The sequence below is a fragment of the Nicotiana sylvestris genome, chromosome 8, assembly GCF_000393655.2.
Source record: "Nicotiana sylvestris chromosome 8, ASM39365v2, whole genome shotgun sequence".
Classification (NCBI taxonomy): Eukaryota; Viridiplantae; Streptophyta; class Magnoliopsida; order Solanales; family Solanaceae; genus Nicotiana; species Nicotiana sylvestris.
This window is the reverse complement of record NC_091064.1, coordinates 67380008-67407671: the sequence shown is the minus strand read 5'-3', so window position 1 is coordinate 67407671 and position 27664 is coordinate 67380008. Positions and strand designations below refer to the sequence as shown.

The 27664-nt window shown below is 40.6% G+C and overlaps 3 protein-coding genes across 3 annotated transcripts; 1 reads left to right on the top strand and 2 right to left on the bottom strand.

Annotated features, from left to right (window-relative positions):
* The first annotated feature begins 8148 nt into the window (after window positions 1-8148).
* On the top strand, window positions 8149-10363 carry LOC138875161 (uncharacterized). Its single transcript, XM_070153984.1, has 3 exons — window positions 8149-8516; window positions 9357-9650; window positions 10024-10363. Exons 1-3 carry the CDS (start codon window positions 8149-8151, stop codon window positions 10361-10363), a joined length of 1002 nt encoding a protein of 333 aa, XP_070010085.1.
* Window positions 10364-14694: 4331 nt separating this feature from the next.
* Window positions 14695-15447, bottom strand: LOC138875160 (uncharacterized). Its single transcript, XM_070153983.1, has 2 exons — window positions 15103-15447; window positions 14695-15006 (listed from the first exon to the last, which is right to left on the bottom strand). The coding sequence occupies exons 1-2, from the start codon at window positions 15445-15447 to the stop codon at window positions 14695-14697; spliced, it is 657 nt and encodes a 218-aa protein (XP_070010084.1).
* Window positions 15448-18273: 2826 nt separating this feature from the next.
* Window positions 18274-20723, bottom strand: LOC138875159 ((-)-isopiperitenone reductase-like). The gene is made up of 4 exons (XM_070153981.1): window positions 20712-20723; window positions 19505-19609; window positions 19255-19320; window positions 18274-18654 (listed from the first exon to the last, which is right to left on the bottom strand). Exons 1-4 carry the CDS (start codon window positions 20721-20723, stop codon window positions 18274-18276), a joined length of 564 nt encoding a protein of 187 aa, XP_070010082.1.
* Between the last annotated feature and the right edge of the window lie 6941 nt (window positions 20724-27664).

Below are 27664 nucleotides of genomic sequence, written 5' to 3'. Positions count from 1 at the left end.
ATGTTTTTGTGCAAATTCCTGGCCAAAAGACTTTGACGTTTCCTTAGAAGAGGAAAACTCCTTATTGTCTGATAACCCTCCCAACATTGGTCCCAAAAATCTAAAGTTCGAACATCGTGTTTTGCCACACATGATAGCCACCACTTTACTTCCTAGAACTGAGTCCCTTAACACTCTGCCTACCAGGGATATCTTTGTTCTTTACTATCTTGTGAACAATAAAAGACTTGACCTGTTTGTATGGATTCGTCAGTATATTCTTGAGAGTATCAAGGATATATCCTCTTCTGGTGCTTGTCTACCCTATGTCCTGCTAATCTCACATATTCTTTAAGTTATGAAGGTTGATTTGGCACCTTTCTCACCCAAGCATATTACCAGTACCGATGATAAAACTTTTTCTATGATGGGTTACACTTTAAGTGATGATGAATGGGTCAGGCGCGCCAAAGTTGAAAGTGTTCCAATGCAGGTCGAAGCTTCCACTAAACCACTAGAGTCTCAGTTGATTACCTTTTAAAATCTTCAACAGATTGAGAAATACTTAGATGGGGTAAAAATCTTGCTCACTGAGATGAAAGGCAGGTGGACAAGATCAGGAAAGTCACCAAGGAAACAGGTATAGATGTGTCCAAGCTTAGGATAGATATGGGAGCCACACGGAGGCAAGGAACCAGGGCATTCAACTTTATGACAGCAAAGATGGACAAGCTCGTCAATGATGTTGAAACATCCTATGACTCCTTGTGCACCAAAGTGATCAACACTCAAGTACCCACTCAATACCTCTCGGTCAGAGAGTGATTTTGCCCAATTTGGCTTTCTCAAGTCCAAATGGATATTGAACAAAACTGTTGATACCAAGCTCAAGTCGGGTTTTATTATCTCTAGGTTAAACCCTTTAATTGAGCTTATCAATCTCTTGATTTACGCAATTTCTTGTTAGCTAAGTTTTCCTAGACTAAGTCTCTCTTTCTCAAGTAGAGACCAAGTCAAATAGGCTTGAACTAATGTTTGCAACCATTAATTCTACAATTAAAAGCAAGAACAATGCTAAATAATAAACACTAGACCATAAACAAGCAATAAATCAAATTACACTCTAAGGTTGGGTCACAACCCTAGTGAAAATCTAGTTACTCATGCTTAATATAGAAGAATAGAAGAAGAAATGATATTAAATCCATATTGATAATTAAAATGATGAAATCTATATTCAAAAAGCTCAAAATAGCAAAAACTACTAAAGAGAGTAAAAAAGTCGTCTACTGTTGCAGCTGATGTCAAAACTTAACCTAAAAAGGTGAAACTCTTCTATTTATACAAGGTTGGAATTTTCGGACAAAAATGCCTTTTCGAAGGTTCTGCGGCCGCACAATTCCATGTGCAGTCCGGACTTTTCTTCAATCTTGACAAGGTTGGAAATCTGCGGCCGCATAATTCTAGACTACGACTGCACTGCTCTATTTCTGCTCTCCGCACAATACTGTTTGCAGCCTCACCTTGCTCTTCTGCGGTACGCACAACTATGACTACGACCGCGTAGCTATTCTTCTACGGCTACACAATAATTGTGCAGTCCACACTTTTGTTGAACTTGTGATGCAGGTTCTATGATCTTTTGCTCTAACTCAGTTTCTGCAGCCGCACATATAATGTGCGGATCGCACTTATCATGTGCTGACCACATTTATCATGTACGGACCGCACTTTTCATATTTCTCTGATAAGAGTTTCTTCACAATCTGCGGCACCAGATGATAATTTGCGGTCTACTAAGATTTTGTGCCTGTTTTTGTCCTTGAATTCAAATTACTCCTTCTTGAGTTGGATTTCATCTTGGGAGCTTATCTTCCAATATTCCTGCAATTAAGCATATTTGATCAGTTTTCGGGAACACAAGTAAACGCTTTTGGACTAAAATAAAAGCTAAAAGGTGCTAATAAGTAGTCAAAATCCCAACTTATCACATTTGCGTGAAAAAATCTCGCATCTTTGACTTTAACTTATCAGACCAAAAATCGCTCCTGTACAAAAAATAAGGCATCTGCAACACCGCAGAAGCGGACACTCACCTCAAGTGTCATTTTCGCATCTACGATATGTATTCCATAGATACAACCACACACATGTGATCCCTCACCAGTAGAAGCGAAACACCTGACCATGACACAACCTTGTAGAAGAAACTCAAAACTCGCAGAAGCGATATCCGCATCTGCGCTCCAACATGCGCTGATATGAAACACCAAAACTAGGTTTGCCCAAAAATATGAAAATGATCCCAAACTCATCCAAAACTCACCTGAGTCCCTCGGGATCCCGTCCGAACATACCAATAAGTCCAAAAATATAACGCATACCTACTCGAGTCCTTAAATCACATATAACAATATCAAAACTACGAATCGCACCTCAAACCAAGCTTAATGAACTATTTCAAATTTCTAACTTCCAAACTTATAATTATGTCAAACACATCTAAAAAACTCAGAATCACCTCAATTTTTGCGCACAACTTGTGAATGATATAACAAACATATTCTAACTTTCGGAATAACAATCCGAACTCAGTATCGTCAAGGTCAACTCCCGTTCAAACCTATGAATTTTCCAAACTTTCAAATTGTCAACCTTCGCCAATTAGGGCCAAAACCTTTTAGAACTATCCAAATACAAATATGTGCATACTCTCAATTTCAAAATAACCATCCAGACCTAACCAATCCATATAAACTCCGATCTAAGGTCAAATACACAAATGTCTAACTTGATCAACTCTTCCAACTCAAAGTTTCTAAAATATAAATTATTATTCCAAATTAATTCTGAACGACTCAAAATCCAAAACCGACCATACATGCAAATCATAAATACTTATATGAAGCTACTCAAGATCTTAAACCACCAAACGGAATGCAAATACCAAAAACTACCGATAAGGTCATTACATATGGCAAGTTTAGTGAGGTAGTTCAGGAGTTTGGGCTGAAAATGAGCAAATGTGATAACTCAATCTTCTATCAGCAATCAGCAGCTGAATTATTCTTTTTGTTGTATATGTTGATGACATTATTATTACAGGAAGCGACAATGCAGGGATCCCTTCCCTCAAGTTTTTCTTGCATACTAGGTTTCATACAAAAGACTTGGGCTAGTTGAAGTATTTTTTGGGAGTAGAAGTAAATAGAAGAAAGAGGAATTTTTTTTCTCAGAGAAAGTATATTCTCGAACTGCTTGCAGCAACAGGAAAGTTGGTAGCCAAACCCTGCAGTACTTCAATGATTCCTAATGTGCATCTTATGAAAAATGATGTCGATCCTTTTGATGATCCGGAGAGATACAAGAGGCTAGTTGGGAAGTTAAACTAACTCACTGTGACTCGTCATGTCCACACTAACAGTCAATTATTGGGCAGCTTTGGAACGAATTCTATGTTGCTTGAAAGGAGCTCCTGGAGTTGGCATATCGTGTAGCAATCAAGGCCATACACGTATTGAGTGTTTTGCAGATGCTGACTGGGCTGGATACAAAATTGATAGAAGATCTACTATAGGCTATTGTGTCTTTGTTGAGGGAGGAGTAAGAAGCAAAGCATTGTATCTCAATCCAGTGCAGAATCTATGTATAGAGCTATGTTGCAGTCTACGTGTGAGATTATGTGGATACATCATCTTTTATCTGAAAACTGGTTGGATAATCCAATGCCAGGAAAACTCTGGTGTGATAATTAAGCTACTATTCATGTTGCCTCAAATTATGTATATCATGAAAGAACTAAATACATTGAAGTGGACTGTAATCTCATTCGTAAGAAGATTCAGGAAAATGCGATTTTCACTGGCTCTGTGGAGACAGGAGAGCAACCAGTTGATTTTTTCACAAAGGTATTAAATGGAATTCGAGTTGATTATTTTTATGGAAAGCTGAGCATGATAAATATCAATGTTTCCTCTTGAGGATAAGTGTTACAGAATGAATATAGACTACTTTGTTACAGAATAAATATAAACTAATTTTAGTGCTATATACATAGTCTAGGAAATATATAACGATTCTTAGGATATCTCCTTTTTATTCTTTTCCTTAATTAGAACCCAGTGTATTTGTATATATATACCTTTTACATCATGGAGTAACAGAAAAGGAAATTATTTCATTGCTTCTGTAAATAACAAATACAACAATTGTAATTAGATTGTCATCGCACTGACCACGATGCATTCTCAGAGTTGTGCCTGGATATCTGATTTTGCAGGTGTGGGAGGGTATGGAGTCAGTTATAGACTTTAAATATGGAGTGAAGACACATATTATATTTCACTTGACCAGTAGAATGTGACTGTAAACTTGATTTAACAGCATTTTTGTGTGTTGGATTCTCTTCAATCCTTTTTTTAGGAAGTTCAGCATGCTCCAAGTCTTTGTGATTAAGCATAACAGATATGTCATTGTGACGACCCGGCCAGTCGTCTCATGTGTTACCGCTGTGTTTCCTTCATTTCGGCTTCTTATTGTTTGGTTTATTGGTTCTATGTGCGATTGGGTTGGTTGGCTCGGGTTCGGAGAGGTTTTGGTAAGGTTTGAGACACTTAGTCTCTTTTGAGGAAGCTTAAGTTGGAAAAGTCAACTGGATATTGACTTATGTGTTAAAGCACTCGGATGTGAGTTCCGATGGTTCGGATAGCTTCGGGAGGTGATTTGGGACTTAGGAGCATAATCGGAATGTGTTTTGGAGGTCCGGAGTAGATTTAGGCTTGAATTGGTGAAATTAGAATTTTGGCGTTTTCCGGTTAATAGGTGAGATTTTGATATAGGGGCCGGAATGGAATTTCGGAAGTTGCAGTAGGTCCATTGTATCATTTGGGATATGTGTGCAAAATTTCAGGTCATTCGAGCGTGGTTTGGTTGACTTTTTGATCAAAAGCATAATTTAGAAGATTTTGGAATTCTTAGGCTTGAATCCGATGCGATCTTGGTGTTTTGATGTTGTTTTGAGCGTTCCGAAGATTGGAACAAGTTTGAAGGATATTATGGGTTATGTTTCCATGTTTTGTTGAGGTCCCGGGGGCCTCAGGTGAGTTTCGGGTGGTCAATCGGACCATTTCATGTTTTGGAAAGTTGCAAAAATCTGCTATTGGGTGTTGCAGACAATTGGCCTTCGCGTTCGCGAAGGGTTAGCAGGGGAGGCTGAAGGTTTTCCTTTCGCATTCACGAGGGAGGTCCCGCGTTCGCAAAGAGCTGGGCCATTGAGCATCACGTTCGCGAGAAGGGGAGTTGCGTTCGCGAAGGTTGGAGTCAGGAGGCATCGCATTCATGAGAGGTAAGACGCATTCGCGTAAGAGGAAAATTTGGTCAGCTTAAGTTTGTGCTTCGCGAATGCGAGGCTTTGATCGCTTTCGCGAAGAAGGATTTGAATGTCTGGGCAGAATGTTTAAATAGCCATTGTCCGCAATTTTGGGGCTAACTTCCACCATTTTTGAGCAATTTTGGAGCTTTTTGAAGATGATTGAAGAGGGATTCAAGGGGGAACACTTGGAGGTAAGATTTATGGACTTAATACTCGATCCTAATGTGAATTTTACCTAATTAATCATGAATTTAAGCCTAATATTGAAAACCTAGGGCTTGTAATTGGAGGATTTGAGGGGTCATTTGTGGTTGGATTTTGATGCTTTTGATATGAATGAACTCGGGGAGTGATAAAAAGTCTATTGATGTAATATTTATCAGAATCCAAGATGTGGGCCCGGGGTCGGGTTTGGCCAATTTCGGGATTTGTGTTGTAATTTGATTTCTTTCGAGTGGGCGTTGTTCCCTTAGCATATTTTGATGGTTTTGCACTGATTTTGGTTAGATTTGGAGCATCTGAAGGTCGATTCGAGAGGCAAAGGCATCGCGAGCTAGAGATTTGGACCGAATAGAGGTGATTAATGATTGTAAATATCGTCCTGAGGATATGAAATCCCAGATTACACATCGTTGTGCTATATTGAGGTGACGCACACGCTAGATGATGAGCGTGGGGTCGTGCACGGTTGGGGATTGTGACTTAGTCCATCCTGAATAACTATTTTACCGCGTATTTGATTGAAAACTGCTTGCTATCATCATGTTTTGGGCTGTATGCCACATTTGGGCCTCTTGCCAACTATTTGAACCCTTAGGGGATTTTTACTGATATTTCCTCACCGTTTGACTTTATACTTGTACTCAGTCATGCTATATTCTACTATTTTCATAACTCAACCATGTTTACTCTGTTTTAACACTTAAAATGATAATTTAAATGATATTTTGGGCTGAGCATCATGTTTTACTATTGCCCGAGTGACTTATAATATTCTGACTCAGTAAGGCCGATGGCTTATGTTGTGAGGATACACTGATTCATGATTATGAGGCCGAGGGCCTGAGATTGTACGCCACGAGGTGGCTTGTTGATATGAGGTCGAGAGCCTATTGATTATGCCATGAGATGGCTTGATATTGTGCATGGTCCATAAGGGGCCCCTCCCGGAGTCTGTACACCCCAGTGAGCGCGGGTACCCATTGTGATATGAGATATAGCCTGAGGGGCTAGTGTTGTTCCATGATATTGCCCGAGGGGCGGATTTTTATGTGTTTGTCTGTTCTAGCTGCCTTTCATTTAATTGTATAACTATTAAAAAGGCGTTTTAAAGAAGCTTCTTCTGAACTAAGTGCTTTTATATGTTTTCACTGTTTCATTGTTTTTACTGGTTTTATACTTTTTCTTTATAGCATGTTGATGTGCTTTTACGTGATTTATTATTGCTCAGTCTTCATTTATTATTATTACTCACTGAGTTGGAGTACTCACTTTACTCCCTATACCTTGTGTGCAAATTCAGGTGCTTCGGGTCCCGCTAGCGAGTGTTGACTTCTTCCAGCTCAAGCGGATTCTGAGATTCACTAGGTAGCTACTCGGTGTCCGTAGCCTAGTGCTTCTCCCCCTATCTTATTTACTCTATTTTTAGTTCTGTAATAGACTATGTAGACTTTTCCTATCTTTATTCGGATAGTAGATGTTTATGATTGGTGACACCTCGATGTCGGGCTATGTCTATTCTGCAACTGTACTATTTCACCTTTTTTGGGATTATTATTATGTTAAAGACTTAATTTGCATTATTTTAATTGCTTAAAATAAATTGGGAGTGTGTTAGCTGGCCTTGTATTCATGAGAGGCTCCATCACGACCAGGTATGGGTTTAAGGTCGTGACAAGTTGGTATTAGAGCCTAGGTTATATAGGTCTCACGAGTCTTGAGCAAGTTTAGTAGAGTCTCGCGTATCGGTACAGAGACGTCTGTATTTATCCTCGAGAGGCTGCAAAACCTTTAGGAAAAACTTTATATTCTTGAAATTCTTATCGTGCGAATTTGTTGATCTGAGTACTAAACTTTTGTTATTCTATTCTCTCATAGATGGTGAGGACACACGCTACCAGTCAGGATGGACGATCACCAGTACCACCAGTTGTGGCCACTAGAGGCCAAGGACATGGTCGTGGTAGGGGCAGGGGTGTAGCCCGCACAGCAGCTAGGGCTGCACCTACAGATCCACTAGTCGGACCAGTTTAGGATCAGGTCCTAGTTGTGGATGCTCCAGCAGCACCAGCTATGCCTATTGTATTCCAGGTCTTTAGGAGGCCTTGGCTCAGATTCTATCAGTATGCATTGGCCTAGCTCAAGTGGTCTCAGTTACTACAGCCACATCTACTTCTCATGACGGGGGAAGCACTCAGACTCCCGCCGCTCGCACACCTGAGCAGGTCATGTAGGGACTTCAGACACCGGGGGCACATCCAGCCCAGCTGGTTGTAGCTGCTCAAGACTATGTAGCTCCTGCCATGCCAAAGGACGAGCAACGTAGGTTGGAGAGGTTTGGTAGACTTCAGCCTCCAACTTTTAGTGGTGCAGAGGGCGAGGATGCCCAGGGTTTCTTGGACAAGTGTCAGCGGATTCTTCGCACAATAGGTATTTTGGAGACCAGCGGGGTCGCTTTCACTACTTTTCAGTTTTCTGGAGCTGTCTTCACTTGGTGGGAGGATTACGAGAGGTGTAGGCCTGTTGGTGCAGCACCCCTTACCTGGCAACAGTTCTCCGTTCTCTTTCTAGAGAAGTATATGCCACAGTCTCGCAGAGAGGATCTGCGCATGCAGTTTGAGTGGTTGCGTCAAGGAGAGATGACTGTGATGCAGTATGAGATGAGGTTCTTCGAGTTAGCTCGTTATGCTATTTGGTTGGTTCTGACAGATAGAGAGAGGATTAGGAGGTTTGTGGATGGCCTCACTTATCAGCCTCGTATTCTCATGATTAGAGAGACGGTGTCTAGTGCTACTTTTGAGGAGGTTGTGGATATTACTCGTGAGATTGAGTCAGTTCGTCGCCAGGAGCGAGATGAGAGGGAGGCCAAGAGGCCTCGAGGATCTAGTAGTTATGGTGGTGCTCCTTCGAGAGGTCAGTTTCAGCATGGAAGCGGCTGTCCATTCAGGTATGCTTAGCCAGCCCACCCAGGTTATCGTGGGGCATCATCGGGTCATGGTTCTCACAGTTCTTATCAGGGCTAGTCATCACTTGGTGCCCTTCCAACTCAGGGTTCTTCCCGTGCTCCATCAGTTCAGGGATCTTCTACGCCAGGTGCATCTGCTAGTCATTCCAATACTAGGGGTTCCCATAAGTACCCATCTCTAATGCCCAGGAGTTACGATGAGTGTGGAGAGATGGGTCATATGTGGAGGCAGTGTCCTCATCATCTTGCGGGTTTATCTCAGTAGAGGAGTCAGCCATCGACTTTAGCACCAGTTACTTCACCACTACCCGCCCAGCTTGTTAGGGGTGGAGGTCAGTCAGCTAGGGGTCGCCCTAGAAGGGGAGGTCGATCAGGTGGCAGTCAGTCCCGTTCCTATGCACTTCCAGCTAAACCCGATGTTATTGCTTCCGATGTTGTTATTACAGGTATTGTCTCAGTCTACCACATAGATGCTTCTGTACTATTTGATCCCAGTTCCACTTTTTCTTATGTGTCATCATACTTTGCTCGTTATTTGGATACGCCCCGAGAGTCTCTTGTTTCACCTGTTCATGTATCTACTCCGGTGGGCGATACTGTTGTTGTAGATCGTGTGTACCGGTTGTATGTGGTGACTATTGGGGGCCTGGAGACCCGAGTGGATCTTTTTTTATTATGTATGGTGGATTTCAATGTTATTTTGGGCATGGATTGGCTATCTCCATGTCGAGCTATTCTGGACTGTCATGCTAAGATAGTGACATTGTCTATACTGGGTGTTACATGGATTGAGTGGCGAGGTTTGACCGATTATGTTTCCAGTATGGTAATCTCATTCTTAAAGGCCCAGCGTATGGTTGGGAGGGGTTGTCTTTCGTATCTAGCCTTTGCGAGGGATGTCGGTGCAGAAACTCCCAGTATTGATTCTGTTCCAGTTGTGAGGGAGTTTCCCGATGTGTTTCCTACAGACTTGCCGGCCATGCCACCGGACAGGGATATTGATTTTGGTATTGACTTGGTGCTGGACACTCAGCCCATTTCTATTCCGTCGTATCGTATGGCACCAGTGGAGTTGAAGCAGTTAAAGGAGGAGCTTCAGGAACTCCTTGATAAGGGGTTTATTCGGCCTAGTGTGTCACCTTGGGGTGCGTCGGTTCTATTTGTGAAGAAGAAGGATGGAACTATGAGGATGTGCATTGATTATAGGTAGTTGAACATCGCATTGATGATTTATTCGACCAGCTTCAGGGAGCGAGAGTGTTCTCCAAGATTGATCCCCGTTAAGGTTATCACCAGTTGAAGATCAGGGACTCGAATATTCTTAAGACAGCTTTCAGGACCCGATATGGTCATTATGAGTTCTTGGTGATGACTTTTGGGCTACCAATACCTCAGCAGTGTTCATGCATTTGATGAACATCGTGTTCCGGCCTTATCTTGACTCGTTCGTCATAGTCTTCATCGATGATATTTTCATATACTCACATAGTCATGAGGAGCACACGGAGCATTTGAGAGTTGTGTTGCAGAGATTAAGGGAGGAGAAGCTTTATGCAAAGTTCTCAAAGTGTGAGTTTTGGCTCAGTTCAGTGGCTTTCTTGGGACACGTGGCGTCCTACGAAGGTATTCAAGTTTATCCGAAGAAGATAGAGGCGGTTCAGAATTGGCCCAGACCGTCCTCAGCCACAGAGATTCGCAGTTTTCTTAGTTTGATGGGCTATTATCACCGGTTTGTTCAGGGATTCTCATCGGTCGCATCACCCTTGACCAATTTGACTCAGAAGGTTGCTTCATTTCTATGGTTGGATGAGCGTGAGGAGAGCTTCTAGAAGCTCAAGACAGCCTTGACTACAACTCCAATGTTAGTTTTGCCATCAGCTTCAGGTTCCTATACCATGTATTGTAATTCTTCGAGGGTTGGTATTGGGTGTGTTTTGATGTAGGAGGGTAGAGTTATTGCTTATTCTTCTTGTCAGTTGAAGCCCCATGAAAAGAACTACCCCGTTCATGATTTGGAGTTGGCTGCCATTATTCACACGTTGAAGATTTGGAGGCATTACTTGTATGGTGTGTCTAGTGAGGTGTTTACTGATCATCGTAGCATCCATCACTTATTCAAGCAGAAGGATCTCAATTTGAGGCAGCGGAGGTGGTTGGAGTTGCTTTCATTTTGACGACCCGGCCAGTTGTCTCATGAGTACCGCTCTGTTTCCCCCCTTTTGGCTTCTTATTTTTTGGTTTATCGGTTCTATGTGCAATCGAGTTGGTTGGCTCGGATTCGGAGAGGTTTTGGTAAGGTTTGAGACACTTAGTCTCTTTTGAGGAAGCTTAAGTTGGAAAAGTCAATCGGATGTTGACTTATGTGTTAAAGGTCTCGGATGTGAGTTCTGATGGATTGGATAGGTTCGGGAGGTGATTTGGGACTTAGGAGCATGACCAGAATGTATTTTGGAGGTCTTGAGTAGATTTAGGCTTGAATAGGCGAAATTGGAATTTTGGCGTTTTCCAGTTGATAGGTGAGATTTTGATATATGTGTCAAAATGGAATTCCGGAAGTTGCAATAGGTCCATTGTATAATTTGGGATGTGTGTGCAAAATTTCAGGTCATTCGGGTATTGTTTGGTAGACTTTTTGATCAAAAGCGTAATTTAGAAGATTTTGGAATTCTTAGGCTTGAATCCGATGCGAATTTGGTGTTTTGATATTGTTTTGAGCATTCAGAAGATTGGAACAAGTTTGAAAGATGTTATGGGTTATGTTGGCATGTTTAGTTGAGGTCCCAAGGGCCTCGGGTGAGTTTCGAGTGGTCAATCGAACCATTTCAAGTTTTGGAAAGTTGCAGAAATCTGCTGTTGGGTGTTGCAGAAAATTGGCCTTCGCGTTCGCGAGTGGAGCCTCGCATTCACGAAGGGTTAGCAGGTGAAGCTGAAGTTTTGGCCTTCGCATTCGCGAGGGAGGTCCCGCGTTCGCAAATGGCTGGGCCATTGAGCATCGCGTTCACGAGAAGGAAAGCCGCGTTCACGAAGGTTGGAGTAAGGAGGCATCGCATTCGTGAGAGGTAAGATGTGTTCGCGAAGGAGGAAAATTTGGTCAACTTAAGTTTGTGCTTCACGAACGCGAGGCTTTGACCGCGTTTGCAAAGAAGGATTTGAATGTCTGGGCAGAATGTTTAAATAGCCATTGTCTGCGATTTTGGGGTTAACTTCCACCATTTTTGAGCGATTTTGGAGCTTTTTGAAGAGGATTGAAGAGGGATTCAAGGGGGGACACTTGTAGGTAAGATTTATGGACTTAATACTCGATGCTAATGTGAATTCTACCTAATTAATCATGGAATTTAAGCCTAATATTGAAGAACTAGGGCTTGTATATGGAGACCTAGAATTTGGGATTTGAGGGGCCGTTTGTGGTTGGATTTTGATGCTTTTGATATAAATGAACTCGGGGAGTGATAAGAAGTCTATTGATGTAATTTTTATCGGAATTCGAGACGTGGGCCCGGTGGTCGGGTTTGGTCAATTTCGGGATTTGTGTTGTAATTTGATTTCTTTCGAGTGGGCTTTGTTCCCTTAGCATAGATGGGTTTGCACTGATTTTGGTTAGATTGGAGCATCCGGAGGTCGATTCGAGAGGCATCGCAAGCTAGAGATTTGGACTGGATAGAGGTGAGTAATGATTGTAAATGTTGTCCTGAGGGTATGAAACCCTGGATTACACATCGTTGTGCTATATTGAGGTGACGCACACGCTAGATGACGAGTGTGGTATCGTGCACCTTTGGGGATTGTTACTTATTCCATCCTGAATGACTGTTTTACCGTGTATTTGATTGAAAACTATTTGCTATCATCATGTTTTGGGCTGAATGCCATATTTGGGACTCGTGCCAACTATTTGAAATCTTAGGGGATTTTTACTGATATTTCCTCACCATTAGACTTTATACTTGTACTTAGTCATGCTATATTCTACTATTTTCATAACTCAGCCATGTTTACTCTGTTTTAACACTTAAAATGATATTTTGGGCCGAGCATCATGTTTTACTATTGCCCTATTGTCTTATGAGATTCTGACTAAGGCTGAGGGCTTGTGTTGTGAGGATACACTGATTCATGATTATGAGCCCGAGGGTCTGAGATTGTATGCCATGAGGTGGCTTGTTGATATGAGGTCGAAAACCTATTGATTATGCCACGAGATGGCTTGATATTACTTGGGCTGTAAGGGCCCCTCCCAGAGTCTGTACACCCCCAGTGAGCGCGAGTACCCATTGTGATATGAGATATAGCCCGAGGGACTGGTGTTGTTCTATGATATTGCCCGAGGGGCGGATTCTGTTAACTTTCTGCCCGAGGGGCGGATTTTTATGTGTTTATCTATTCTAGCTGCCTTTCATTTAATTGTTTAACTGTTAAAAAGGCGTTTTAAAGAAGCTTCTTCTGAACTAAGTGTTTTTATATGTTTTCGCTGTTTCATTGTTTTTACTGGTTTTATACTGCTTTGTTTTAGCATGTTGATGTGCTTTTGCATGATTTTATATCACTCAGTCTTCATTTATTATTATTACTCACTGAGTTGGAGTACTCACTTCATTCCGTGCACCCTGTGTGCAGATTCAGGCGCTTCGGGTCCCGTTAGCAAGTGTTGACTTCTTCCAGCTCAGGCGGATTCAGAGATTCACTAGGTAGCTGCTTGGCGTCCGCAGCCCAGTGCTTCTCCCCCTCTCTTATTTACTCTGTTTTTAGTTCTGTAATAGACTATGTAGACTTTTCCTGTCTTTATTCGGATAGTAGATGCTCATGACTGGTGACACCTCGATGTCGGGCTATGTGTATTCTGCAACTGTACTGTTTTACCTTCTTTTGAGATTATTATTATGTTAAATACTTAATTTATATTATTTTAATTGCTTAAAATGAATTGGGAGTATGCCGGCTGGCCTTGTCTTCACGAGAGGTGCCATCACGACCAGATCTGAATTTAGGGTCGTAACAGTCATTGTACATATTGATTTAATGATGGTAATTTGTATATTTATATGGTCCTTTTTTATGGATTTTCTACATGATATCTGTACAAAGATAATTTATTTTTCACAACAAGGGTCAAGATCAATATGTGTTTTATCAGCAAATGGTGTCATATCTACTGTTACTCTTCGCCAACCATCAACTTTTAGCTGCACTGTCATATATGAGGAACGGATTACAAAATTTTGTTGAACAAGATGATAATACCATGTTGATACCTTCTCATGGGAGAGAATTAATTGTCTAATCTATTGATTCAAAAACTAAGAAATGGAGTTGTTTTAGAGGTGGATCCAGGATTTAGGGGTTACGAATGCTGACCTAATCGATTTGATCAACTCGAGCATCGGTTCGGGTTATTCATCATTTTTATTTATATAGACAAATAGTTCAAACGAAAGAAAATATAATAACTATAACTAATTGATGCAAAGCATAAAATTCCAATAATATTTTTAATATCATACATAATCTATTTACAATTGTCCCCGACAAGCTTTCATATTTTGAAAACCATCAATAATGACATCATTACTTACATTTTTAAATACATCACGCTCTGTAATTAAACAATCATTTAAATATTGATCACCCATGTTGTTCTGCTCTTTATTCTTTATCTGTTTCATGGATGAGAATGCTCTCTCCACAGTTGCGGTAGCAACAGGTAAAATAAGTGTTAACTTCACAAGTAAATAAACATATGAATAAGTCTCCACAAGATTTGTCTCAACCAATATTTTTGCCAAATCACTAATTCCTTGCAGGGTGGAGAACTTGGGATTGCCATCTCGCATATGAATTATGAAAGTATCTAGTTGATAACTCAAGTCTCGAATTTGTATTTCATCAACTCATTTGGGTAACATTTTTCTAAAGTCATTATTCTACCTTTATCAAAATTATCAAAAGAATTGGTTGGATTCAAGCTAGCCATCCCAACAAGCAAATCTCTACTCACTATATCAAAATCGTCATTAAGCTCTTGAAGTTGCACATTAATTATAGATAAAAGATTCAACACGCAAGTCTTAAGACCTCTTATCTCTCCCCTCATGTTACTAGCTCCACCATAACCTTGTCCACGTATTTGGGATGGACTTAATGAGTAGTCCGAAAGCAAAGACTAGATTGCTTCCTTCAATGAGCACGCCGATGTATCACTAACATGGACAAGACCAACAAATTGTTCTACCTCTTCAGCTTTCTTATCAACATAACGCAAAACAAGAGCCCTTTGTTCTTTGTGTGAGATATCTTTGGACTCATCAACTAATTTACCATTGTAATCTCCATTCAAGTCTCTAATTATAGCCTTTAATGTTTCTTTTGCACAAGCATTGATAACATCTTTTTGGATCATAGGGCAAGTCAAAGTATCATTTTGTGGAGCATTTTCTAATATTACTTTTCCCACATCCGGATGCTTATCCCCATGCTATCGTAAGAATCCTAGAAAGAGGCCTTGCTTTGTTGAAGATTCACTTTCGTCATGGCCCCTAAAAGGCAATCCATATAATAATAGAAGTCTTGCCACATCAATTGATACTTCTGAACGCATTCGATACTCACTTTTCAACTTCTTGGAGTTCTTGTCAAAAACAAATTGAATTGATTGATGATGATTTGATAAATCTAGCATCTTCTTGGAACATTTATCATGCACACTATTAACATCACCAACATGTAAACACAATCTTTCATGACCCTTATTCCAAGCCCTAAAACCTTTTTTTGTATAAAATTCACCCTCACTTCCATGAATAAATTTATTTTTGAACAAATAACAACATAAGAAAAATGCCATATCTTTCTTCACACTATACTCCAACCGTTTAGAAAATTGACCGTTGAACCAACTTGGAACAAATTGATGCATTCTTCCTCCTATTTGAGTTTTGGGAAATTGATGCTTGGAAGGTTGACAAGGACCTTATTGAATGTAATGTTTGCTTACTTCATCTCGTACTCTAGGGTTATAGTCAGCAATAGGTATTCTTTCTCCTGGATCGCCTTTAAGTGACCTCAAATCGAGTTCATTTATAAGATAGGAACGAATGGCATTCACTTAGATCAAGGATTGATAACTAGGACTTGGTTGAGAATGGTCCAACATCGTGACAAATTTATCCATCACAATTTAATTCCTATCAAATAGAAGTTCATTCCAGTGAGAAATATAGAACAATTTCCACTATGTCATACCATCAACAAATTTAATTAGTTTAAATAACTCAACCTTCCCTAATATTTTTGTCGTTGTTAAAATAGAGTTAATTTTGAATTTTCCTTGATCAAAATTATTTGAGATGTTCTTTCTCTTTTAGCCACGATACTAAATTCTACAGTGAAACCAATTAAGAGGCATTTGATTTTCAAACACAACCAAAAAATACATAACAAAAAAAATCAAAATAACGACAATAAAGTTTAGCAAGAACACTAGAATCCAACTAAATACAAAACAAAAACAGAGCAAGAACATATATCTGATGGGGAAAAAATAACCACATAGGGTTAAGAAATAAACATGAGGAGGAGAGGAAATTTTACAATGATGGGCATAGAGCAATGACTAGAGAGCAATAAAGGTGTGAAGCATCCACAGAGATAAAGCAAAATAAATGCTAACAGTAACAATCTAACTGAAAAACGAGAAGCAGAAGCAGAAGCAGTGGCGTGAATGCTGAAGCAGCGAGAATTGGAGAAAGGGAAAGGGGAAAGTGACGTAAGGGACTTGAGGAATTGGGCCTTTGTTTTACCTTTTGAAAATTGGGATTTGGGAAAGATCCTAAAAAAGAATTTTAACTTTCTATTAGGAGTATTAATTATAAGATAATATTCTATAAAGAATACTTTTATTATTATTTTACCTTATTTGTTTATACTTAAACAAACAAACAGAAAAGTCAAACAGTTAATATAAAATATAGAAGAGTGTGTTGTGTAGTGTACTTAATCTCCTTAAATTACAACTAAATGTAACCCAAAAAATTATTTGCTCCCCCCTGGATTCCAACTCTTGCCCTGCTGAACGAAAAGGCAAAGTTTTGCCATTGGCACCTTTGCCACTTTTGTTCTACAGGTGGCACTTTAAATATATATCATATTTCTTATATATATTTACATATATACACAAAGTATTTGCCGAATCTTGCGGGTGGCATATCACTCCGAACCATGTACATAGATCCGCCCCTGAGTTGTTTGCTTATGTTAAGAAATGTTAACGCTCTTATCACATAAATTGGGAAAGAGGGAGTATTAAGAGATTACAATTAGATAGATTTTGATGATAGTGTTCCCAATATGGATAATTTTGATATTAAACAAAATCAATATTGTAGGAAAATGATGAAATTACTTTTGCAATGGTATGTTGGCATTGACAAGGTCAAACTGGATAGAGCAATATTAGGAGCTCATTATTTGCTTAAATTACATGGCATTAACTGATGCTATGCTTTCTCATTGAATGAATATATATTATGACCTATTACTCTCTAATCTTTCCCCGGACCCCTGCATGAACATACTTTATTACTCATTTAGTCCCCTCACTTTAATTAACTCTCTCCCTTTGTTTACTGAGGTGAACTTTTCTGATAAGTATGTTTTGTCCTCTCTTTCTCTAGATCTCCAGGGACATTTTGAGATATTATGTCTATCAGGATCCTTCTTGGTTGGTGATAGTTGTGGGACTCAGGTGAGGACCGGTGGCCTTAATTCTCTTGTTAGTCCAGATGGTCGTGTCAATATGTGGCGGAATTGGAGGCCCTCTTATTGCTGCATGTCATATGCAGGTACCTGTGAAATCTTGTCCATCATCTTATGGAAATTCTTCAGGCAGATATTTGAAAAAGAATGTTCTATTTTCGTGCATATTATGTTTGCACGTGTGACAAATGGATGCAGTCTGCTTTTAGGTTGAATATAATTAAGTTGACATTTCAATTTTCGGTTCTCAACTTGAATCTGATAGTGATTGCTTACAGGTAATAGTAGAAAACTACTTATACTCGATATCAAAGGCAAAGACTGTGGGAAGTGTACAAAATGCAGACCAGAATCTCGCCCCCACCTTTTACATGAAAGTCTGGCCTAGTTCGTGGCAGACATATGTACAAACTGGACATATTGTCATTTGATTTGATGCAAGGATGACTTACAAATGTAGATTGACGAGCATACATAGAATGAAAAGTTAAAGCCGATCTCTCCATTCCTACCATCTTAGACTGACACGTCTTTTCTTATAACTCGTTTCCATCATAGATTGTATTGAAATATTTTAGTTTAACATGCATCTACTACTCTTACTTTTTTCGTCCCTGACAATACTAGTTCAATTTACGTCTAAGGCTTGAACCGAGTTTGTGTTGCGAAATATGAATATCCTTCTTATATAGACATGAAATGTTTAAATTATACTTTGACCAATTTGTCATGTTTTTATGATGGAAGACATGCTTTCACTTTTCTTGTCTTCAGTAGGATATATATTGTGTTTATTCACCAGCCTGGTTATTTTTTAATTTCATTTCTTTTCTATCAATGAACCCAAAACAAACAAACCTTATTTAACTTCAATTGTTTACTCCACAGCAATTTTAGAACCACTTCTTTATTCTATAAATATAATATTACAAGTTCATGCGATCTTTAGCCAAGTTGCTTCACAACACTTAAATTGGCTTTTTGCTTTTCAGAATGAGGTGAAGACTTTCTTCCGGAAAAAGAACTGGCCTGTAGGCCCACCTTCAGGCAAAAGGACCAAATTTACTGGGATTTCAGCAGCTTCTTCTGGAGTCAAAGGCCTAGTATTAAAAGTAATATCTGTTTTCGTATAGCTCGGACAAATACATTTGACCCATATAGAAGAATACTTTTGGGCCACAATTCTTGTGTATGCATTCAAGGCAGCTTTTGAGAATTTATAAGCTGCCATATCAGCGGGCCAACCCTTTTCTTCTAATAAACCCTCCTTCAAGTCCATAAGATATTTAATCAATACTTCATCTACTTTTTCTGTTTTAAGTCTTTCCCCGTCACTTAAAGCTTTTATGGCCCATTCATTTGATACCAGCTGAATAGGTATTTCAACAAAAAAAAATTGATGTAAATAGACATCCATTCAATCGCTTAAATTAAAAAAATAATTCCGACGGGCTATTTGTGTAAGGATCTCTTTCAAACACGGGAAGGTGAAAAAGAAAAATGTGATATTGTGAGCCGCAACTTTTTACTTTTTTATTGTAAATTTTTGATTCCTAGTACTTCTGGTGGGGTTCTACTAGATATGTTATTGTTGTTGTACTTGATTCATAGCACTTATCTCAAATTAGGTACTACAGTAATATTTTGAGGTCAAGTTTAATAACTTTGGGCCTAATAATTCAAACGAAACTTACACTATATATATATATATATATATATTTGTTTGGTGCAATTGCTGGGTGCAGATACACTTTTACCATATTTTATTAAGTCGTTATTAGCAAATAGAAAGTGAGGGGAAAAAAGTAATTTCTATATTTTGTAAGGAAATAGTCCAAAGGTTAAGTTAGGATTACCTTAATTTTTCCAAGCGATGAAGAAATATTAACAACCCTTAGTAAAGGACACAAGAGGTGCAGTGGAATAAAGGCTTCAATCATTCTTTTTCTCCATAATAATTAGTTGTTACACATTCTTCTGCCAATTCAGAAGTCTCTATGAGTTTTCCATTTGACTTGATTGGAGCTTCATCCTCCTGCATTAATTAGTATATTTTACCGATAACCATATAAAAACACTCGATAGATCATTTACTCAACAGATTATGCTTCAATCCTATATAAAATTAGGGTCGACGGTATGAATCTTTAAAACAAATCCAGTAGCATCGGGTTGTTATGAAAATGTAAAGAGAAATAAAGGGAAATATATGAACTAACCTCAGTTGTAATGCCTAAAGCCCGAGCAGCATCTCGTTCTATTAGCGTTGGAAGGACTGAAAGATTTCCCTCAATCATTAGTCCATTAATTCCTACATTATTTACCTGCAAATAACCATTTTATCACTTTCTTAATTACTAATTATGTGTGATGACCTAAAAGGATCATCTCGTATTTTAGAATCCAATCCGGGATTCCAAGGCCTTCAAAACATCATTTTCATTCTTCTTGATTTGCGTACGCAGTTCGGACGTATATTCAAAAAGCCCTTATGTGAAATTTTTTAAGAAATAATGAATTTAGGCTTAAAAGATCATTTTTGTTGACTTCGGTCAGCGTTTTGGGTAAATGGACCCTGACCCGTATTCTGATAGTCCTAGAGGGTCCGTAGTAAAATATTGGACTTGGGCGTTTGCCCGAAATTGAATTACGAGGTCCCTAGCCCGAGAAATAAATTTTTGAAGAAAATTATTTACCTGATAATATAAGGATTTTTGGAAATTTAAGAACATTCAATCTTATTGGTATTGGGCCCGTATTTAAATTATGTCTATAAAAATTGGTAAGAAACGGAGTTTAAATGACGTGATTCGGACCCTCGGTTATGAAAATAGAAACTTTAAGAATTCTTGAGATTTTCATTGATTTTAATTTTAGATCCGTAGTTTTAGGTGTTATTTTAGCGATTCAATCGCATGAGCAAGTTTGTATGATATTTTTAGACTTGTGTGCGTGTTTGGTTTGGAGCCCCGAGGGCTCGGGTGATTTTCGGATAGGTTTCGGGATGTTTTGGACTTAGAGATTTCAACTATTTTGCTCTTGCAGGTGCATAACTATATCCTTTTTCGCATTCGTGAAGGAACTCTCGCGAGCGCGAAGAGTAAAATTGTCTGAGTGAAAATTCTTTCTACGCGAACGCGAGGCACATGTCGCAAACGTGGAGCGTTGGGGGCGTTACCCTTCGTGAATGCGACTTGGCTTTCACGAACGAGAATGCCATTTTGGTAGGGACCTGGGGGAGGGGTGAAATACGCTATGCGAACGCGGCCAACGGCTCGTGAACGCAAAGGTCGAGGAGTGAACCTTCGTGAACGTAAAGGCTCTTCAAGCCAATGCTTCGCGAACGCAACTGTCACGACCCAGATTTTCCACCATCGGCAAGCAAACTAATGTGAGCTAGGCAAGCCAATTATTTGAACAAATTACTTCTTTATCCATTTTATACTCTTTAACAATTATAAAGCCAAAGAGTGTTGACCTGCAAGAGTGTGTATATATATATCTAATACAACTGTTTGAACCTCGACCACCCAGAACTGGTGTCACAGTACCACTGGCGATATAAGAATGCTACATACAAAGTCTGAAAATAAACGATACACTGTTTCTGAATTAAGGAAATGAAACAGGAATAAAGGGATAAAGGGAGACGCCAGGGCCTGCGGACGCCTGCAGGTCTACCTTGGATCTCCGTATGGACTGAAGGAAGCCACCCAATATACAGACCAAATGCTGCTGCTCCGGGATTTGCACATAGTGCAGAGTGTAGTATCAGCACAACCGACCCCATGTGCTGGTAAGTGCCTAGCTTAACCTCGGTGAAGTAGTGACGAGGCTAGGACCAGACTACCAAATAAATCTGTGCAATTCAACTATATACAGCAAAAAAGAAGAACAATAATATACAGTCAAGTATGGGAGGGGTAACATGCTGCGAGGGAACTATCAATTTAGAATAGAAAGACAACAGGTCACTAAAAGAAACAACATTTCTCGGATATCAACAAAGAACCAGAAATCAATAAGTGCACGGCATCACCGTTCGTGCTTTTACTCTCGTCCTCACCAAAGCAATCAAGTAATGAAAATGTGCATGGCATCACCTTTCGTGCTTTTACTCTCTTCCTCACCATATAATCAATATAATCAGCACGGAATGGTACATCGTGCGGCACGACATCACCCTTCGTGCTTTACACTCTTTCCTCACAAATCATACACGGCATCACCCTTCGTGCTTTAACACTCTCTCACCAAAATAATACACGGCATCACCTTTCGTGCTTTAACACTCTTCCTCACCCATACAACAATCGCAAGAATAGGGCAAGGGAATAAATGAGATTACAATAAGAATCTCGGCAAGGGAACAATAGTTCAGCAATCAAGTCCCGGAAAAGGAATAACATCAAAAGAAGCATCAACATCCCGGCTATGGAGATAACATCAAAACAACAAATTCCCGGCAAGGGATATAATATAATGATTCTCTTCTCTTTTTCACTTTTACTTCACAACTTTGATCCAATGCTCTAAAAGATTCAATTTCCACTTATACTTTCACATTTCATTGTACAACTTGAACCAACGCTCCTCGATGTTCAAATGTCACAATTACTTCCACAAATTTTACCCAACAATAGAAATCATCATCAAAGCATGAATAATACAACAAAACCATAATAATCACAATATAAGACTCATGGGCATGCTTGACACCAACATATAGATACTTGTCACCATGCCTATACGCCATACTCGACAAATATCACATAGAAAATAGGACTCGACTCTTAATCTCTCAAGCTAAGGTTAGACCAAACACTTACCTCGATGCCACGAACACAATTCAAGCCTCTACTATCGTTTACCTCTTGATTCCACCACCAATTCACTCGTATCTAGCCACAAGTTACTTAATTACATCCATAAATGCTAAATGAATCAATCCTAATGCATGAAAATAAGTTTTCCAAAGTTCTACCCAAAAAGTCAAAAATCGCCCAGGCCCACATGGTCAAAACCCAAGGTTCGAACCAAAACCCGATTACCCATTCCCCCACAAACCCAAATATATAATTTGTTTTGAAATCGGACCTCAAATCGAGGTCCAAATCTCCAATTTTTAAAAAATCTAGGTTCTACCCAGAACACCCCATTTCCCCCATGAAAATCATTGATTTTGAGTTGAAATCATGTGAAAAGATGTTAATGATTAAAGAAAACGAGTTAAATTGACTTACAATCGATTTGGAAGAAGAATTGTCTTTGAAAAATAACCCAAGAGGGTTTTGGTTTTGAAAGAGTGTGAAAAATGAGAGATTTTCGGCTAAGTTATAAAATTGCAGGTTGTAGATATGGGAATTGCGACCAGGGTTCACAATTGCGAACCCAGACTTCTGCTAAGTTGGGATTTTCAAACAACTTCTCACATCTGCGAGTTGGGAATTGCGAAGAATGCGTCGCATTTGCGACGACTGGCTAAGAGGGAAGCCATCGTATTTGCGATAGATTTCCTCGCAATTGCGAGGTCGCTGGCCATGGCCATTGTTCGTATTTCGACAAGGCCTTCGCATTTGTGAAGTTGCATTTGCGAGCTAGGCTTCGCAAATGCAAAGCCTGCAGGCCTGCAATGTAACAGCTGAAAGTCTGCAATTCCTCAAGTCCAAAATCCACCCCGTGGCCTATCCAAAACTCACCCGAGCCCTCGAGGCTCCAACCTAAGCATGCACACCAACCTAAAAATATCATACGGACTAGCTCGTGCATTCAAATCACTAAAATAACATTAAAACTATGAATTTAGCATCAAAATCATGAAATTTCTTAAGAACTTCAAATTTTTCAATTTTCTAAAAATCGATCCGATTCACGTCATTTCAAGTCTGTTTCTTACCAAAATTCACAGACTTATCTTAAATCACATGTAAGACATGTACTGGGCGCCGGAACCAAAATACGTGTCCGATACCATCAAGTTTTAAACATATTTCATTTCCAAAACTCATAAATAATTCCAGAAAACAATTTTCTTTAAAAATTCATTTCTCGGGCGTGGACCTCAAAATTCGATTCTAGGCATACGCCCAAGTCCCATATTTTCCTACGGACCCTCCAGAGATTGTCCAATCATGGGTCCGGGTCCGTTTGCCTAAAATATTAACCGAAGTCAACTTAAACTCATTTTAAATGCAAAATTCATCATTTTTCACAGACTTTCACAAAAATGGCTTTCCGGCTACATGCCCGGATTGCACACGCAAATTGAGGTGATGCCGAAAGAGGTTTTAAGGCCTCAGAACACAGAATTCACTTTTAAAACAAGTGATGACATTTTGGGTCATCACATCTTCCACCTCTAAAATAATCGTTCGTCCTCGAACGGACGTAAGAAGGAAGTACCTGAGTCGGGGAAAAGATGAGGATAACGGCTCCGCATATCGGACTCGGACTCCCAGGTCGATGCCTCAGCGGGCTGACCTCTCCACTAAACACGAATAGAAGGAAAACTCTTCGATCTCAACTGACGAACCTGCCGGTCTAGAATAGCTACCGGCTCCTCCTCGTAAGATAATTCCTTGTCCAACTGGACAGTGCTGAAATCTAACAAATGGAAGGAACGCTGTGATATTTCCGAATCATGGACACATAAACACTGGATGCACGACTGATAAGCTCGATGGCAATGCAAGTATGTAAGCCACCTTTCCCACTCGATCAAGAATCTCAAACGGGCTAATAAACCTAGGGCTAAGCTTGTCCTTCTTCCCAAATCTCATCACGCCCTTCATAGGCGACACTCGAAGCAATACCCGCTTGCCAACCATGAATGCCAAATCTCGAACCTTACGGTCGGCATAACCTTTTTGTCTGGACTGAGCTGTACGAAGTCTATCCTGAATAATCCTGACCTTGTCAAAGGCATCTTATACTAGATTCGTACCCAACAACCGAGCCTCCCCCAGCTCAAACCATCCAACCGGCAACCGACACCGCCTACCATACAAAGCCTCATACGAAGTCATCTGGATACTCGACTGGTAGCTGTTGTTGTAGGCAAACTCTGCTAAAGGCAAAAACTGATCCCACGAGCCTCCAAAGTCAATGACACAAGCTCGGAGCATATTCTCCAAAATCTGAATAGTCCGCTCGGATTGCCCGTCCATCTGAGGATGAAATGATGTGGTCAACTCAACCCCTATGCCCAATCTCGCTGAACTGCTCTCCAGAAATGGAAGGTGAATTGTGTACCTCGATCCGAAATGATAGACTCGGGCATACCATGAAGACGAACAATCTCCCGAATATAGATCTCAGCTAACCTCTCGGAAGAGTAGGAGACTGTCACAGGAATGAAATGTGCTGACTTGGTCAGCCAATCAACAATAACCCATACTGCATCGAACTTCCTCTAAGTCTGTGAAAGTCCAACAATGAAGTCCATAGTGATACGCTCCCACTTCCACTCAGGAATCTCAATCTTCTAGAACAAACCACCAGGTCTCTGATGCTCGTACTTAACCTGCTGACAATTCAAACAACGAGCCACATATGCAACAATGTCCTTCTTCATCCTCCACCACCAATAATGCTGCCGCAAATCCTGATACATCTTAGCGGCGCCTGGGTGAATGGAGTACCGGGAACTATGGGCCTCCTCTAAAATTAACTCTCGAAGTCCATCCACATTAGGCACACAAATTCGACCCTGCAATCTCAAAACTCCATCATCACCTAAGGTAACCTGCTTGGCACCTCTATGCTGCATCGTGTCTCTAAGGAAATACAAATGGGGATCATCATACTGCCGATCACGGATAAGCCCCAATCTTCAATGCGTGAATAATGGCTGCTAACTCCAAATCATGAACCGTATAGTTCTTCTCATGAATCTTCAACTATCGTGAAGCATAGGTAATGACCTTTCCATCCTGCATCAACACCATACCAAGTCCAATACGAGATGCATCACAATAAACTGTATAAGGCCCGGAACTTGTGGGAAAAACCAACACCAGTGCCATAGTCAGAGTTGTCTTGAGCTTTTGAAAGTTCACCTCATACTCGTCCAACCATATGAACTGGGCACCCTTTTAGGTCAACCAGGTCATCGGAGCTGTGATAGATGAAAACCCCTCCACAAACCGACGATAGTAGCCTACCAATCCCAAGAAACTCCGGATCTTTGTAGCTGATGGTGGTCTAGGCCAGTTCTTGATTGCCTCAATCTTCTTCGGATCACCTAAATGCCCTCTACTGATACAATATGACCCAGGAATGCAACTGAACTCATCTAGAACTCACACTTCGGAAACTTGTCATACAACTGATTGTCCCTCAAAGTCTGAAGAATCACTCTAAGATGTTGCTCGTGCTCCTCTCGACTACGGGATAGATCAAAATATCATCAATGAAGACTATCACAAACGAATCCAAGTAAGGCTTTAACACTCGGTTCATCAAATCCATAAAAGTTGTTGGGGTATTTGTCAACACGAATGACATCACCAAGAACTCATAATGCCCGTATCGAGTGCGGAAAGCTGTCTTAGGGACATCGGATGCCCTAATACTCAACTAATGGTAGCCATATCTCAAGTCAATCTTCGAAAATACGTTGTCACCCTGAAGCTGATCAAACAAGTCATTAGTCCTCGGTAAGGTGATAACCAGACCATCCCCAATATGACATCAAAATCAACAATATCCAGCAGAAGCAAATCTACATGAATCTCAAGACCCCTAATCACAACTATACATGAATGATAGACTCGATCTACCCCAATAGAATCACCCACCGGTGTAGACACATAAATACGAGCACTTAAAGAATCACTAGGCATGACCAGATATGGTGCAAAATAAGGTGACACATAGAAGTACATAGACCCTGAATCAAATAACACTGAAGCATCCCTACTACAAACCAGAACCGTACCTGTGATAACTGCATCGGAAGCCTCAGCCTCGGGCCTGGCGGGAAGAGCATAACATCGGGCCTGGGCCACACCACCCTAAACTATATCTCTGGGATGGCCTGCTACTGGCTGGTCTCCACCTCTAGTGGCCTGAGCTCCACCTCTAATACCTCTACCTCCACCTCTAGCACATCTACCCCCACCTCTAGCTGGCTGGGCGGGCTATGGAACACTCGATGCCTGAACTATGGCACGGAAACCCTGATGCTGAGAGCTGCTCGATGTTCGAAGGCAAAACCTAGCAATGTGACCCATATCACCACAAGTGTAACAAGCCCTCGACTATTTAGACTTATGACCCTGACGACCTGAATGACCACCCCAAAAACTCTGAAGTGGCGGTGCACTGACAGGGGATGGTAGTGCACTGTAGGACTGCTGATCAAAATACTGCATATGGGGATCACGACCACCTGAAGCACCGTGAGAAACCTGAAGTGCTGATTAAAAAGGCCTAGGATGATGGCCTCTACCATACGAATCCCTACTTCCAGACAAGGTACCACTAAATCGGCCTGAATGACGAGGCCTCTTGTTAGACCCCTAACCACCTCCCTGTAATAGAACCATCTCAACTCTCCTGGCCACATTGTCCGCCTCTTGGAAAAGAAATCTCACTCCCAGTATCCCTGGCCATCTTAAGTCAAAACGGCTGAATAAGTCCCTCAATGAACCTCCTCACCCTCTCTCTCTCTCTCGGTGGGAAGTATGATAAGAGCATGACAGGAGAAGTTGATGAATCTGGTCTCATACTGAGTAACAGTCATAAAACCCTGCTGGTGGTGCTCAAACTGCCTCCGATAGATCTCTCTCTGAGTAATAGGGAGAAGCTTCTCCAAAAATAGCTGAGTAAACTGCTCCCAAGTCAAAGTTGGAGATTCGACTGGTCTAGCCAAGCAATAATCTCTCCACCAAGTCTTGGCGGATTTAGACAAGCAAAAAGTAGCAAAATCGACCCCGTTGGTCTCCACTATCCCCACGTACCTGAGAACCTCATGACAGCTGTCTAGATAATCATGTGGATCCTCAGAATATGCACCGCTGAAAGTAGGAGTGAAGAGCTTGGTGAACCTATCCAACCTTCACAAAGCATCGGCAAACATAACTGCTCCATCACCGGTATGAGCTACCATACTCGGTTGAACTACTCCAACTGGCTGAACTACTGGAGTTTGGAACTGGGGAGCTACCTGCTCCAGAGTGCGAGTAGCAGGAGTTTGGGATCCTCCTCCAGCCTGAGAGATGGCTGGTGCTACAGGAAGCAAGCCTGCCCAGGCGACACTCTCCATAAGGCCTACTAGACGGACCAGAGCATCCTGGATTACGAGGGTAGCAATAAACCCCTCTGGGACCTGAGTTGGGCCCACTGGAACTGTCTGGGCCGGAACCTCATCATCAAAG

Excerpts from the sequence above, each read along its gene's own strand:
- LOC138875161 (XM_070153984.1), top strand. The coding sequence starts at position 8,149 with ATGCCACAGTCTCGCAGAGAGGATCTGCGCATGCAGTTTGAGTGGTTG. Across the intron at positions 8,517-9,356 it reads GGAAGCGGCTGTCCATTCAG|TATGGTAATCTCATTCTTAA; the intron begins GTATGCTTAGCC and ends TTATGTTTCCAG. Across the intron at positions 9,651-10,023 it reads CAGGAACTCCTTGATAAGGG|TCATGAGGAGCACACGGAGC; the intron begins GTTTATTCGGCC and ends ATACTCACATAG.
- LOC138875160 (XM_070153983.1), bottom strand. The coding sequence starts at position 15,447 with ATGCATCAATTTGTTCCAAGTTGGTTCAACGGTCAATTTTCTAAACGG. Across the intron at positions 15,007-15,102 it reads CAGAAGTATCAATTGATGTG|CATGGGGATAAGCATCCGGA; the intron begins GCAAGACTTCTA and ends TTCTTACGATAG.
- LOC138875159 (XM_070153981.1), bottom strand. Across the intron at positions 19,321-19,504 it reads CTTTAGGCATTACAACTGAG|GAGGATGAAGCTCCAATCAA; the intron begins GTTAGTTCATAT and ends TAATTAATGCAG. Across the intron at positions 18,655-19,254 it reads CTGAATTGGCAGAAGAATGT|CTGGTATCAAATGAATGGGC; the intron begins GTAACAACTAAT and ends ATACCTATTCAG.